The sequence below is a fragment of the Colius striatus genome, chromosome 5 (genome assembly GCF_028858725.1).
Source record: "Colius striatus isolate bColStr4 chromosome 5, bColStr4.1.hap1, whole genome shotgun sequence".
NCBI lineage: Eukaryota > Metazoa > Chordata > Aves > Coliiformes > Coliidae > Colius > Colius striatus.
The window spans coordinates 17392498-17406552 of NC_084763.1; the positions used below are offsets into that span (position 1 = coordinate 17392498).

At 35.8% G+C, this 14055-nt stretch overlaps 1 protein-coding gene across 2 annotated transcripts in view; it reads left to right on the forward strand.

Moving 5' to 3' along the window:
• The first annotated feature begins 3100 nt into the window (after nt 1-3100).
• Nucleotides 3101-14055, forward strand: part of NEK10 (NIMA related kinase 10) — an 81106-nt gene continuing 70151 nt past the window's right edge. For both annotated transcript variants that reach the window (XM_061996667.1, XM_061996666.1), the window contains exons 1-11: nt 3101-3174; nt 3498-3558; nt 4679-4800; nt 5318-5416; nt 6983-7067; nt 7907-7948; nt 9591-9669; nt 10026-10093; nt 11112-11191; nt 12344-12430; nt 13823-14047. In XM_061996667.1, coding sequence (XP_061852651.1) covers nt 3101-3174; nt 3498-3558; nt 4679-4800; nt 5318-5416; nt 6983-7067; nt 7907-7948; nt 9591-9669; nt 10026-10093; nt 11112-11191; nt 12344-12430; nt 13823-14047 — 1022 coding nt within the window. The remainder of the gene's footprint in view (nt 3175-3497; nt 3559-4678; nt 4801-5317; nt 5417-6982; nt 7068-7906; nt 7949-9590; nt 9670-10025; nt 10094-11111; nt 11192-12343; nt 12431-13822; nt 14048-14055) is intronic.

Genomic DNA, 14055 nt, shown 5'->3' on the forward strand with positions numbered 1-14055 from the left:
GTTCTCGATCCACCTCACTGTCCACTCATCCAAGCCACACTGCCTGAGCTTTCCTATGACAATTTAATGGGAGAGAGTGTCAAAAGCCTTGCTGAAGTCAAGGTAGATTACATCCGCTGCTCTCCCCTTATCTAGCTGTCCAGTTATGCACTCATAGAAGGCTCTCAGATTGGTAAAGCAGGATTTCCCCTTGGTGAAGCCATGTTGACTCCCCCTGATAACCATCTTTTCCTTCATATCCTCACATGAGGATTCTTATACGTGCTTAGCAATATATGTGACTTGTCTTAACTTTTACTGCTTTTAAAGCAAAGGAAATGAACAACTTGCTTTAATCTCAATTCAGGAGTTCAATCTGTTGACTGGTAGGACAGATCCTGTTAATGTTCATTTCCTGGTGGTAACTGGTACAACAGAAGTGTTCTGAGGTGTTTCTTAATTACAGTGTTGAGTGGATGCATGGAGGAGAGAGGAGAAATTTCTTGGGAATCCAGATCAATCATTCGGTGTGTGGGAGACTGGTGGAAGGATAAAGGCTTGTTCAAAAGAATAGGGATGAATGAATTGGGCTTACAGGCCACTTAGGGAAGTGAGTTAAAGCAGTGCTTTAGTTCATACTGCCAACAGTTGCATTTTGGGTAGTTCTATGTCTGATGAAAGAATGTACAATTGGAAAAACAACTCTGATTTTCAGTTGGGAAGCAGTAGCTTTTGGTGGTTCACAATGCTGTTGTTTCCTGCCCGATCTTCTTTGCCTTTGTGAGGAAGAGGAATAAAAATCAATAGCAGAGGAATGTACAATGAAAAAATGCACAATGAATGGTGCACAATGAAGAAGAGGAGGCTATCAGATTTCATATGGAAAATCCTAATAGACACCAAAGGGAACACCTAAATGGTCCATATTTTATGAATAGTAAAATAGGTGGAAAGGCTCAGGGGTATTATATCCTCAGTTTTTATATCAGAGGCATTCTACCAATATGCTGCAGTTAAATGGAGTTCTCTGGGATAATTCTTCACACCCACCCAGTTCCCGACCATCCTTCTGTCACTCAGAGCAGGATTTGCATCAATATAATTTGCATAATATAATTGCTTTTGTGGCAGCAAAAGATTCCTCTTGACTGTTCTCTTCCTGTGCCTTTCTGCCTCTTTCTGGGGCTTTAAAGATTTTCAGTAAACAAATATATATGCAAGCAACAAGCCGTAGGCTTTTGTGAGAAGTTAGACCTACAGAGTGAACATCTGTGTGCAGTGGATCTAGTATGCAGTAAAGGCCCTGATGAGACCAGACCATACAGCTCTGCCCATCTGTGGAAATCAGAGACAGCTGAAATTCAGAAGACCCGGGTTTCAAACTAGTGGAAATTTTGGTGGTTCTTTGATAGATGGCATAATGTATTGTAGTGTTTTAGCCCTGACTGGATGCCAGATGCCCACCAAGTCATACTATCACTCCCCTCCTAAACTGGACAGGGGAGAGAAAAATATAATGAGAGGTTTGTGAGTTAAGAACAGGGAGATCACTCATCATGGGCAAAACAGACTCAACTTGGGGAGAAAAGAGTTTGATTTATTAATTGAATCATTAGAACAGGGCAGGGAGATGAGAAATAAAACTTATTTTAAGTTTAATCTTAAATTAAAATCTTAAGACACCTCCCCCCACCCCTCCCTCCTCCAGGACTCTCCTTCCCTCCCCACCAGCGGTGCAGGGGATGGGGGTTGCGGTCAGTTCATTACAGATGGACTTTGCCGCTGCTTCTTCTCAGGGGGAGGCCTCCTCACACTTCCCACTGCTACAGTGTGGGGTCCCTCCCACGGGACATAGTCCTCCACAAACTTCTCCAACGTGGGTCCTTCCCATGGGCTACAGCTCCTCATGAACTGCTCTGGCATGGGGCCTCCTATGGGGGAAGCTCCTCATACCCTGCCCCAACATGGGTCATCCATGGGGAGAAGTGTCCTTCAGGTACCGACTGCTTCAGCCTGAGTCCCTCACAGGACCACAAGTCCTGAGAGCAAACCTGCTCTGGCATGGGCTCCCTTCTCTCCACAGGCTCCCAATTCCTGACAGGAACTTGCTCCAAGGTGCTTCCCATAGAGTCACAGCCTCCTTCAGGCATCCACCTGCTCTGGTGTGGGGTCCTCCACAGGCTGCGAGTGGGTCTCTGCTCACCATGGCCTCCATGGACTGCAGGGGCACAGCTGCCTCACCATGGCCCTCACCACAGGTCACAGGGGAATCTTTCTTCCAGGGCTTAAGCACCATCCTCCCCCTCCTTCTCCACTGATCTTAGTGTCTGCAAAGATGTTTTCACATCCTCACTCCCTGTTGCTGCTGCCGTTTAGCAACTGTGCATCAACTTCTTCACCTTCTCAAATACATTATTCAAAGAGGTGTTAGCTCACTCACTAATTGGCCAGGCCTTGGCCAGCTGTGGAGCTCATCTTAGAATACCTGGCATTGGCCCTGTCAGCTACAAGGGAAGCTTCTGGCAGATCTCTGTTTAAAGAAGCCATCCCTGTAGCACCCCCTGCTATCAAACAAAAACCCATCCCAGGCAAAACCACTATATGTATGGATCTCAGTTGTTTGACAGTTTCTTTACTTTTCATCCCTCTGGTTTATTTAGATGATAAAACTATCATCACCTCTCTCTGGACAACAGCTTTTGTGATGCAACCTTGAAGTTAAACTGTAAGCACTGCTATAACATAAATAGCCAATCCACAGTGATAAATAATGGTAGTAAGATGCAAGAAGAGGAAAACTCCTAATTAAAAATACATGTAAAATAACAAGAAAACTATCCATGTTTTGGGAAACCAAGGTTTCTCTATGCTAGACTAATTACTTTCTTCTTAATATCTAGAATTCTAAAGCATATCCTCATATAATGGCCAAGGGTTCTTGTTGAGAAAATGATGAAGTCATTTTTTAAAGTTGTATCAGTTCATTCTGTAGGAAAATATGTGTTGCTTTTGCTGTAAAGTTATAATTCTATCTGCTTAATTTTGCTGTAATGTTGTAATTCTATCTATTTATTTTTAAGGAAATCAGTTTTTAGCCACGTTATGATAACAGTGAAACACAATGCCTGATCAGAACAAAAAGCTGAAGAGTATAGAAAAAGCAACAGACAAAAAGCCTCACGGGATCTCTATGAGGTAGAGTATCTGATGTCTTTCTTTGAACTTCAACAGGACCCATGTGGAATTTGCACTGACTGCCAAAGCAGAATGCTTTAATTTGAAATGCAATGTAAACATGACAACTGTTACTCTGGTCACAACGTTTATTTACACCTTTGTTGATTTAAGGCATTCTGGAGAAGCTATAAATTCTTCTGTACACAAAAAAGGGACACTAGGCAACACTACATAACTTTCTATTCTGTCAGCATTGTTGCTTATTGACTTGCTTTACTCTTACGGAAGTATTTTTATGTAACTATTAACACATATATTTGTACTATTGTGTTTTATCCTAGAGATTATTCTGATCTTAAAAGACTTCAGTCTCTCTTAAATGTTCAATCAAGAAACCAACAGGTATTTTTTCAATAACTATTATTAAACATACTGTAGAATAGTGTAATTACAAGTAATAGTGATTATGGTTTGTGGCAGGTGCTTGGGATGTTGTGTTCCATTATGATTAAACATGTTAGCAAAATCTTGTGTAGGGGATGTCTGTTTGGGCTCTTTTTGGGGCAACGTCAGAGCTTCTCCATGGGACAAATCCAATTTAGAAAGGGTGAAGGAATAAAACTGACCTGTTTCCTGTCCTACTCTGATCTAATTTTTATTTTAATGGGAAAAAAATTGCTTTGATTTGTATCTTGAGCAGGTTTTATCCAGCTATTGTTGCATATAGTCAAGTAGCCTAACAGATTTGTTTTCTTCCATGCCCTTCCACAATGTCATGAGAAGGCAAGCTTGGAGATATATTAGTTACAACATGGTGAAGAGTGGTAAATATAAAACATTCTAACCGTAAGCAGTTTGTCTTTGGGGAATAACACTTCAGCTAAAAATCTTCAGGGCATAAATACCAATGCATGAAACTTACAGGACACAGTACAATCTCTTTTACCTCAACTCACTTAGTGAAGCTTGTATTTGCCATTTCAAGCAAAGAAACTCAACACATGATGATGGGTGTGAGTCCTTGGCATGCCAGAACATTTTCTCTGTTTCTGTTCTGTGAAGAGATATGACAAAATGACTTAGGGATTCATCCAAGTGAGACAGGAGTTACACACCCTCTGGATAGAGTAATGGAATTGCTTCTGAGCAAAAAGCTGAAACATCTGAGTTCTAAACATAAAAAGAATATGAAGACTGTGCATATGTAGAAGTGGGTCAGGTAAGGAGTGTTGATAGTGAGTGTGTTGCAGATTTTATTGAGCTTTAGTATTATAAATTTTGAAAGACATTATTTTTCACATTTTATATATCTCCATGTACTTGTTTCCCAGCCTTGCTGTGCATCAATCTTCTACTATGTCAGGTTTTTTTGCGTGATGGGGTATGTGTATCTTTATAATGGCAAGTTACAGGTCCAAAGTTCAGAGGAAGAACTTGAGGAAAGGTACTTCTGCTTGATAATGTTCTTCTAAAACTTAAAATGTAGTGTTTGCCTCATCAATACCATCCCTTTCCTCCTTAGCTTCCAGCTATATGTTTTGCAAGTGGTCAAACGAGCATGACAAGAGCTTGGCAAAATGTCAAAAGCAATGAGCAAAAACCCCATGGTCAATGGCAAGAATCAACAGAGCTTGAAAGCTTTAGGTAAAAAAAACCCCAAAACAAAAGCTAGTATGATGACACTCTTGCATCTCTGAACATCTTTATGTATCTAAAGCTCTCTGAGGTGTTGAAGGCAATTATGTTTGTACATATATCTGTTACTTGTACTTTAATATTAGCCCACTATTCAAGATATGAAATACATATTTTGAACTTTGTAAACCTAATTGTGAATGTTTCTGCCTTTCAGACACAAGTTTCAGACACATGCTCCCACTCAGCAGAGTGTACTGTTGAGAGTTAATAAATTTAAATAAGTAATGGTTTCTTTATTTGGAAAGATTATATTGCATCATTGCAATAGTTCCAAATTACGTTTGAGACAGACTGTTCTTCCATACCATTAATATCTGGAAACCTGAAGTTGTGTTATTCCATAGTAACTGCTGGTATGACAGTTCTCAGTTTCTCTTACTAATGTTAAGTTTTGGCAGTGTTAAAATTATCTTGTGCCAAGTTATCAATTCAGCATTCTCTTTTTTTTTATTATTCCCATTAGTGTGACCTACAAGAATGAGAGAAATTTTAGCAAACATCCCAAACATAAGCTGTTTCAAGAGATCTTTACAGCTTTAGTTAAGAACAGACTTACCTGCAGGTCAGTATATTGAACATGTTCATATTCAAGAAGGAATTCTTGCTTTAATATGAATAATATTACATATTATTTTGTACCATTTCAAAGATATAGACACTGTATGTGTTTCAACAATAAAGCTCTGTGTGGAAACTACCAGCTTCACATCTCTGCATAAGCTGTTTTAAACAATCATTTCTGTATTGACTTTAAAGACCAAAGGCTCAGGTTACTGGGACGGAGGAAGGAAGTATTGAGTATATGATGAAACTTGCGTGACCAGAATTGTTCTAGCTGCTGTTTCCTTGATCAGTTGTCCATATCTGGTATCTATAATCTATGGTTTACTTTCCTAATTTCATTTTTATTTTACTGATTTTATTTCCATTTTGTAGACTGCTGCTTTTACATAAAAAGTTCTGTGACAGATGCATTCTCTGTTAAAGAAACTAACTTCTGTCAAAAGTGAAAGGAATTTTATAGAACCACATTAAAATCTGGCCTACAAATTGTACCTACAGGTCTATGGTTGCTGTTTTCTCTCCATGAAAGTTTTGTGCCATACTGAAATGTGGAATCATAATGAAAAATAGTATTACTTTGTGCAGAGTATTGACATAGAAAGGCTGAGATTTTGTAAACAACTATTTGTAAAGCATTTATTTTAATCAGAACATTTTTAGCTATTAGTGTTGTTCCCAACTCAACTGATAAAAATGGAAGAGAACTGAGAAGTTTTGTAGACTTCTTTTGTTCCTTGAAACTTGTCCAGATGCTACATATTCTGTCCTCTCAAGTAAAACAACAGCAACAAAATCCACTACAAAAATGTCCAGTTTTAGTGGATTTGTTTGTCTATATATATATATATTTAAAATAGGGAAATGGGGATATATGCTTTCAACAGACAATGGAAGCAGTGATTTCATTACTGGTATTTTATGCAGGATTACTGCCCCTGTAAGTTTTGTGCAAATCTGAGTTCTGTTTTCTACCAGGTCTTGCGCTGGTGAATTGTATGGAGAAATATAAAAGATGAGGTTTTATTTGGAAATATAATCCTGTATTAAGAACATTTAAACTAAATAAGAAATAATTCCAAGGACTAGTAGTATCAGCATTTTTAAAACTGAAGATAGAAAATGATAAGGATTCAAAAAATGGTTTGAAATATAACTATTTTTACTTTTCTAGCACTCATATTTTTACATAAGTATATTTAATGCACTGAAGCTTAATATAAGATTTCTTGGTGATTTTGCCCCTTTGGGCCTTCATCCAAACACTTGAAGTAAGTTTGTATCAAAGTATGATCAATTCATGCTTAGAGATGAGGATGTACTTTCCTGCATCAGCTCAGTGACAATAAGTAGTGGCTGGCAATATTCATACAATTAAATAAATTTATTTCAAGATGTTTCTATGTTTGAATAGAAATGGTATTAAAAGTTCTACAGTATAGTATGTTGTACAGCTGTTGAGAGTCACTAATCTTCTAGCTGATTGATTCTGGAAAAAGTATTTATTTAAGTGTTTTAACACTTTTAAAATTGTATCTGGTTGATGTGTTGAATATTTCTTTTACAGGGAGTGGGTTAATCAAGCTCCGTCTGTCCATTTTCTTAGAGTATTAATCTGCCTGAGATTATTAGTAAGGGATCCATGCTATCAGGTCAGTATGTCAAAATACTTACTTGGCTGAGAGAATGTGTATAAGCATCATGGATAAGAGTTGTGTTGACGCACATGCGCAGAAATGTATATTCTTTTGGATGCAAACTTACGTATGCACCTATATTTCTATATGTGAAGATACTGTTTGCTAAAAAAGAGATTATAGAATGAATTTGAACTGTTACTGCATGATATTTCCTAACCCTAACAACAAATCTACCATTCTATTATTCTATGAAACCTATAAATCTCATGCCTCTGCAGAGGGGTTGGACTAGATGACCTCTAAAGGTCCCTTCCAACCCCTACCATTCTATGATTTTATGATTCTATGACCTCCATAATGACAGCTTATCATTAGGCTGAGCCCTAGACTCTGTACTTGACTTCACCATATAGATATGTAAAATTCCCATAATGCAGTAAGTGAAGAAAAGTGGAAAATGCCAGTTCCTCCTAGCAACACAGTGCTCTGAACTACAAACAACTAGCTTTTAATTTTATTCTGACTCTTGTAGTTGTATTCATAGGATTAAGTCTTGGACATCTGTTAAGATACTTGTTTTCATGTATTTCTTTTCTATGTGTTCCAAAGTATATGTTGCTTTTCCAGTTTTGGAACCTTCAAAATTTCCCTTCTGTGTTTTTATTTATCTACTTATTACAAATAATTCTGAACTCTGGAGGTGTTAAGCATCTCCAGAATCTACTCACTTCAATCGTTGGAGTTAAAGTTTCTTAACATTTGTGACAGAGCATTTATATTCTATTGTTCTCCCATTCTAGCATTTTCTGTATTTTGATTCAATGAAAAAAACATATTGTCTTTTCTTTTAGGAAATGCTTCACAGCTTGGGTGGAATTGAAAATCTAGCTCAGGTAGCTTTCATCATACTACCTTTGCTTGTTATATTTTATGTCAGTTTACTTTGATTAGAATTAAATACACTCTAAAAAGCTGGTTTTGGTTTACATAAAGAAGAGAGTCTGTTCTTCTGTTGGTGTGGTTTTTGTTTTGGGAGTTTTTTCCCACACTAATGTACAAAGCAACTGCCCTTATAATCTAGCAGCATTAACCCAGGACTTTTATTTAGGAAGCTTAACAAATGCCATCTGAAGTGGGAGAAGGATTAGAAAAGTCTTCCAATTGGTTCAGTCAAGAGAAAGTGTAAACTTTTGAAACACTGAGTAAAGTCCGCTTGAACTGAAGCAAATGACTTTTCAAAGGTAAAAGCATAGTGAAAGGATGTTGAACAGGTTTAAGTTTAAACCTTTAACAGGTTTTAAGTTTATAGTACTTTTACTTTGCAAAATATTATTGATAACTGACTGCTGTATTGTTATTGCTCTGTGTTAATACAGCTCTACTCCTGGATTTCTAATACTTGTTCATCAGTGCCGGTTTAGGAGTTAGATATGACTTATCTTGAATATCTTTGAAATTTTTGGGAGTTTTCATTCTGGATTTTTTTCTTTTTGAAATAACAAATGTATCTTCTAGAATGCAGTCATCAGTCATGAATAGTTATGGAGCCACCTATACTTCAAAAAAGAAATAGTGTCCTGTGAGCCCTTTGGTCAGACATACACCTGTTTGAAATGTCCCTAGGAGTTAGAGATTGTTAGTTTCTAAGGAACATGGTTCCCACGGGAATTGTTTGTCCCTTTCCAATATCTCATGTCATTAATGCTTAGTGGTACTTTTTAAGGAGCTTGCACAGTACAAAGTACAATGACCTTCTGAGATCTTGCTGCTTATGAGATACAATTTTTATGATTTCTGAGCTTATGGAGAACAGAATGTTTTGTGTTCTTTGCAATGAGATAGATTAAGTGTTAAATAGGTTTCCAGCACTCTGAAATGCAGTTTGAAAACAGTTATAGCTAAGACTGTAAAAAATCCCTCTGAAATTTGGACAGTGGCAGCAATTTCAAGGTGAATTGTGCACTCAAATCTTGCCAAATGGCAAGTCTGAAGTTCTGCTATTTTACACAGCATTGAAAACATATATTATTTTGGACAGTTTCAAATAAAAAAGCATTCTCATTTTAAAGTTTTTTGATGTGTACGTAGTAGAGTAGGTTTCATAGAGTCTGAGCCTGTCAGCTGTATGGACTGAAGATTCAGTTGGCTATTCCAAACAGTGGCCAATAGTAGATGCTGAGGGAAAAGTTGGAGACTAGAAACATGAACTGATAATTCTCCAGAAAACTCTTATCAAGCTCTTGCCTCTTGCCAAGAATGGAATTTTGCTCCTAGAAGTAGGGTTGTTGTATTTGATAGTCTTTGGTGGATTTTTCTCTTGTGGAATTTTACACTTACTTTTGGAATTATTGTACTTCCAAGATCTCTTCTGTTCCTTGACACGTGTTACAGCAGGTTGTTGCAGTATGCAGGTTGTTGCAGACTGTATCTTTTTTGTGACACAGATGCACCATCTACAGGCTATTTCTGCACATAACACTCAGGTTTATGAGTTCTTAAAACATCATATTTAATGATATCCTTTAATTTTTTTAGTATATGGAGACAGTAGCAAATGGCTATCTCGATTATGGAGAAGAGCAGCATAATGTAGACAAGTTGGTCAACATGACATGTAAGTGTTATAGCTGATAATGTAAATGATAAGGGCATTAACAACTTTCGGTGTGAGGCTTAAAACGTTTAAAATACCCGAGATGATCATTAAGTAAGCTATTACTAGATTCATTGTAGGCATTATCACACAAATGAAAACTGACATTGCTGTGGAAAAGCACATCTTGTTTTTTTTTAAATAAGTAATATATATTAAAAGAAATTGCTTCCTCTTTATGCACTGAAATAACAGAGTAAAATGAGCTAGTCATGGTTCAAAGAACTTATCCAATGTTTTGTTGTCTTATCTCTTTAGTAAAATGAAAAACATTAAGTGGTAAAGCTTCAATTTAGTTTGCTTCCTTTGTTCCACAGACATTTTCCAAAAGCTTGCTGCTGTTAAAGGTCAAAGAGAATGGATTATAGCAACTGGAGCACATAGAGTGAGTGCTTTACAAAATTGCTAATTATAACCATTTAGCTACTTAATTCAATGACTTAAACTTTTTAGTTGTGATCTGAGTGGGAGTAAGTTTCTTACCTTGTCAAGCTTGTAAAGTAAGACAGTCTCAATTACTGTGTTTGACAGTTATATTAGTAGTATTTTAAAAATGATTTCTGGTATGTAAATGAATCAACTTGATGCATGATTATTGCTTGTGTCAGATAACTAGATCTTAAATATTTGGACTAAACTTGTTCATATAAAAATTAGTACTCATGTTTACACTGTCCTGAGCTCCTTGTTACTTTGATATCAATTGTTTAGTAAGTTTTTTTTAATATTAAAAATGGTTTTATTTATATTTGAAATAGAAATTTTGCAATGATTTTTCAATTTTAAAGTATTCTGTGTCTAAATGGAACAGGGTCAACCTAGTCAGTGACATCCCTTTTAAATGTTACTATCGGCCTAAGGATCTACACTAAACTGTTGCTGTTTTCTGGCCAAAGTAAGAAAGAATAGAGATCAAGATCAGTGTAACTAGTTCTTTGTGACTCTATTATGCTGCAGTAAACCATTGACATATCAAGTTTACTTTGATATAAGTTGTTAACAGAATATGTACAGGACCTTAAATCACATAGGGCCTTTTTAAAATCACTGATAATTAACTTTTTGGTTTGGGAAGTTTTGATTTAGAGTTCTGAAGTGTTTTACACAGGAACGGGTTGTTACAATGGTATATTAAGTTGGACAGATATTTTAGCAGTGAAGAGACCTGTCAATTCCATTTTTTCAAGAAACATCCTTGCTCATCGTAAGACTTGAGTATATTTTAAGTCTTTCAGGGTATATTTAAGTGTACTTGAAGTCTACTCTAAATGTACTTAAGACTTTTAGTTCATTGTTTAAGGATTTGGTATCTTAATTTTGACTTTTCATTAAATAACTCTGTGTTTGAATCATAAAAGAAAAGAATATTATTTATTTACCTCGTGTCATGTTTCACCTTACAGACCTTAGTAAACTTGTTATCCTCCAGAGACAACAATGTGCTTTTGGGTGCCCTCCTTGCTCTGATTAGCCTTGCAGAAAGGTAGGTTCAATTTAATATGGTAGTAGTTAACTACAAGCATTTTAATGTTATCTCTTGACACAGTATAAAACTGCTGTTTCTGAGGAATGCTTCTTTTTTTTCAGAATGAGACCTTGTTCTGTGGGGATAAATGAAGTGTGCTTAATTTTATATTGAATCAGTAGAAACTAAGTAGAAACTTTGGTCCCTGCAGCAGACTTCTTGCTCATGTGGAGAGCTTTGTATGACTGGCGTCACAGAATTTCTCTCTGCAATCCCTGTGCAGGATTCTGTAATTTATACCGACTTCCTGCACATAAAAATTGTGTTGAGATTAATGTAGCAGTGCTTCACAACAACCAGCAAGAACATTGTTCAGTGTAGTAAATGATGAACATTTACGCTTAGATCCATATATGTGTATCCTCTCTTAACTAATTACTGGTTTAAATAAAGATAAATCTTTTTCTTGGTGTGGAGAGGAAAAGAGGAAAAGGAAGATAACAGCATCTTTCATTCTTCATAGTTTTATAGAAGAAAAACTATTACTTTTGTGTTATTGTTCTGCTGACCTCCCAACTTTTATAACAATTTTATCTTTTAAATGCAAAATTATATGGAAAAATACAAACCCCAAGAGAACAGATACAATAGATCAATAGAAATTTATTTACCAGGATTTCTCTAGATTTTCTCTATTCTCAAATTTATTTAATTCTATTTCAGTTTAATCTTTCAAAATACCAGTATCAATCTAAATGATTTTTTATATACTTTGTCAACTTCCATTTAACTTTTTTCATAGAATTAAATGTGTTTTATTTGGACTGTGCAGAATGCGATCAAACTATTTCAGAAATATTCATGGCAATTGTAGCTGATTCTAAAAATGTACTTCATCTACTCAATTTCTAGTATGAAATAAAAGAAATACCTTTGTGCATTCACATTAACTTTTTTTTTTTTATTGGGAAAACTGGAAGTGGTTGCGCTGTCACTCTTGACCCAGCTTATTTTTGTGCCTTTAAATATTTGTATGTACAGTATGATGATATCACTTAAGACTTGAGGGAAAAAATGGTAAAGTGTACAAGGAGGGAGGCTAAAGAGTAATGTGTTTTTTTTAAAATATGATTTAATTTTATATAAATACCAGGAATAATCAATTTGTAGTCCAGAATGTAGGGAGAAGATCAGTGAGCTCACCATTGTTGAGAATTTGCTGGTGATATTACATGAATACGATTTGCTTTCTAAAAGGTGAGACTTTGCTTATAGATTGATGGTGTTAAAATATATTTTGGGTTTTTCGTTTAGGGACATGTTTATTTAGAGCAATTAGATAATGTGCCACTTGAATATGCTCAAGGTAAAATGTTGACATTCATGTATTTTCAATTAGATATTGATACAGAAACATCTTTTCAACTAATTTTGTTATAATCTGTCTTCTCTCTCTCCACTGATGGTCTAAAGCGCAGAGTAAATACATTTCAATATTGCTGTAAAGTGAGATTCTTGGTGCGTCTCTTCGTTGCTCCTGGCAGACCCGTGTGTTAGATGGAAAGCACACTGAACTCTGACAGTTTTTGGGATATCCAATATAAACTAGCAGAAAAATGCAAGACTTAAGCTGTTGTAGTTTATTGGAGCTGGGTCAGACCCCACATCCCTTCAATTCAAAAGTCATACAGGTTCCTCCAGATCTTTAAATGTCCTTTCATCTCAGCTAAGATTGCTAGCTGAGCATAGTATCATATCTACATTTCAGTAAGAAACAGCAAGACTCTCAAATTTGATGTCACTCAGTCTATTACATTGAAAATTCTGAAGACATTTGAAAAAAAGTCTTAATCATATTATATTATTATGCTTAATTATTTTACACATTTATATTATTTAACATATGACTAAAGATAACAAAATTGAATGTAGCAGATTTTGTTTAGTTTTTGGATTTCAAGTTGTTTAGATTATACATAAACCACATGTTTGTTATAAGAACTGGAATTTGTCTGTAGACAAGAAGCTGATAAAATTCAATGCTAGTTAAGAATAATTTTAGATTTAGATATGAATTGGAATTTGTATGTTTCATCTAACACACATGCAGCTTGAGTGGAATGGAAATTCTTAACCATATTTTCTATGGAAAGTCCACTTTAATTAGAGTGAAGTTAATGAAAGTCCTTTTCTAAACACTTTAAATGATATATGCAATCCTTTTTATAAACAAAATATTCAAACCATACTGAGAAGAATCATGATTCTTGGTGGAGTTATTCTAATTCCACAGATGGACTTTACAAGTTCATGCAGTCAGTGCTACTTGTAGTACTAATGCCATTAACAAGCCATGGATGGCTGCAGCCCACCTGGCCACCTCCATCCTGGTTGTGTATGCTTGGCTGCCTGTGCTGACAGTCAAACTCCATGTAAATATAATTTCATCTCTTGTAATGATTTGGATCACCTTCTTTTATTCAATAGTGACTTTAAGCAGCTTACAGTGACTTTAAGCAGTTTTTTTCAACTTCTCTTTTCATAGGAGATCTCTGTTCTTAAACATTTGTTGTGTTTTTTTCCCCTTTTCTAACTATAATAAAAAGTAATGATGGAGTTCTTGTTAAATTTTTTTCCTGATTTTTTTAGGCTGACAGCAGAGTTGCTGCGTCTCCTCTGTGCAGAGCCACAAGTCAAAGAGCAAGTTAAAATGTTTGAAGGAATTCCAGTCTTGCTTAGTTTACTCCATTCTGATCATATCAAACTTCTATGGAGTATAGTTTGGATTCTGGTACAGGTTTGTGAAGATCCTGAGACTAGTGTGGAAATCCGAATCTGGGGTGGAATCAAGCAGCTCCTTCATATATTACAGGGGTAGGTTT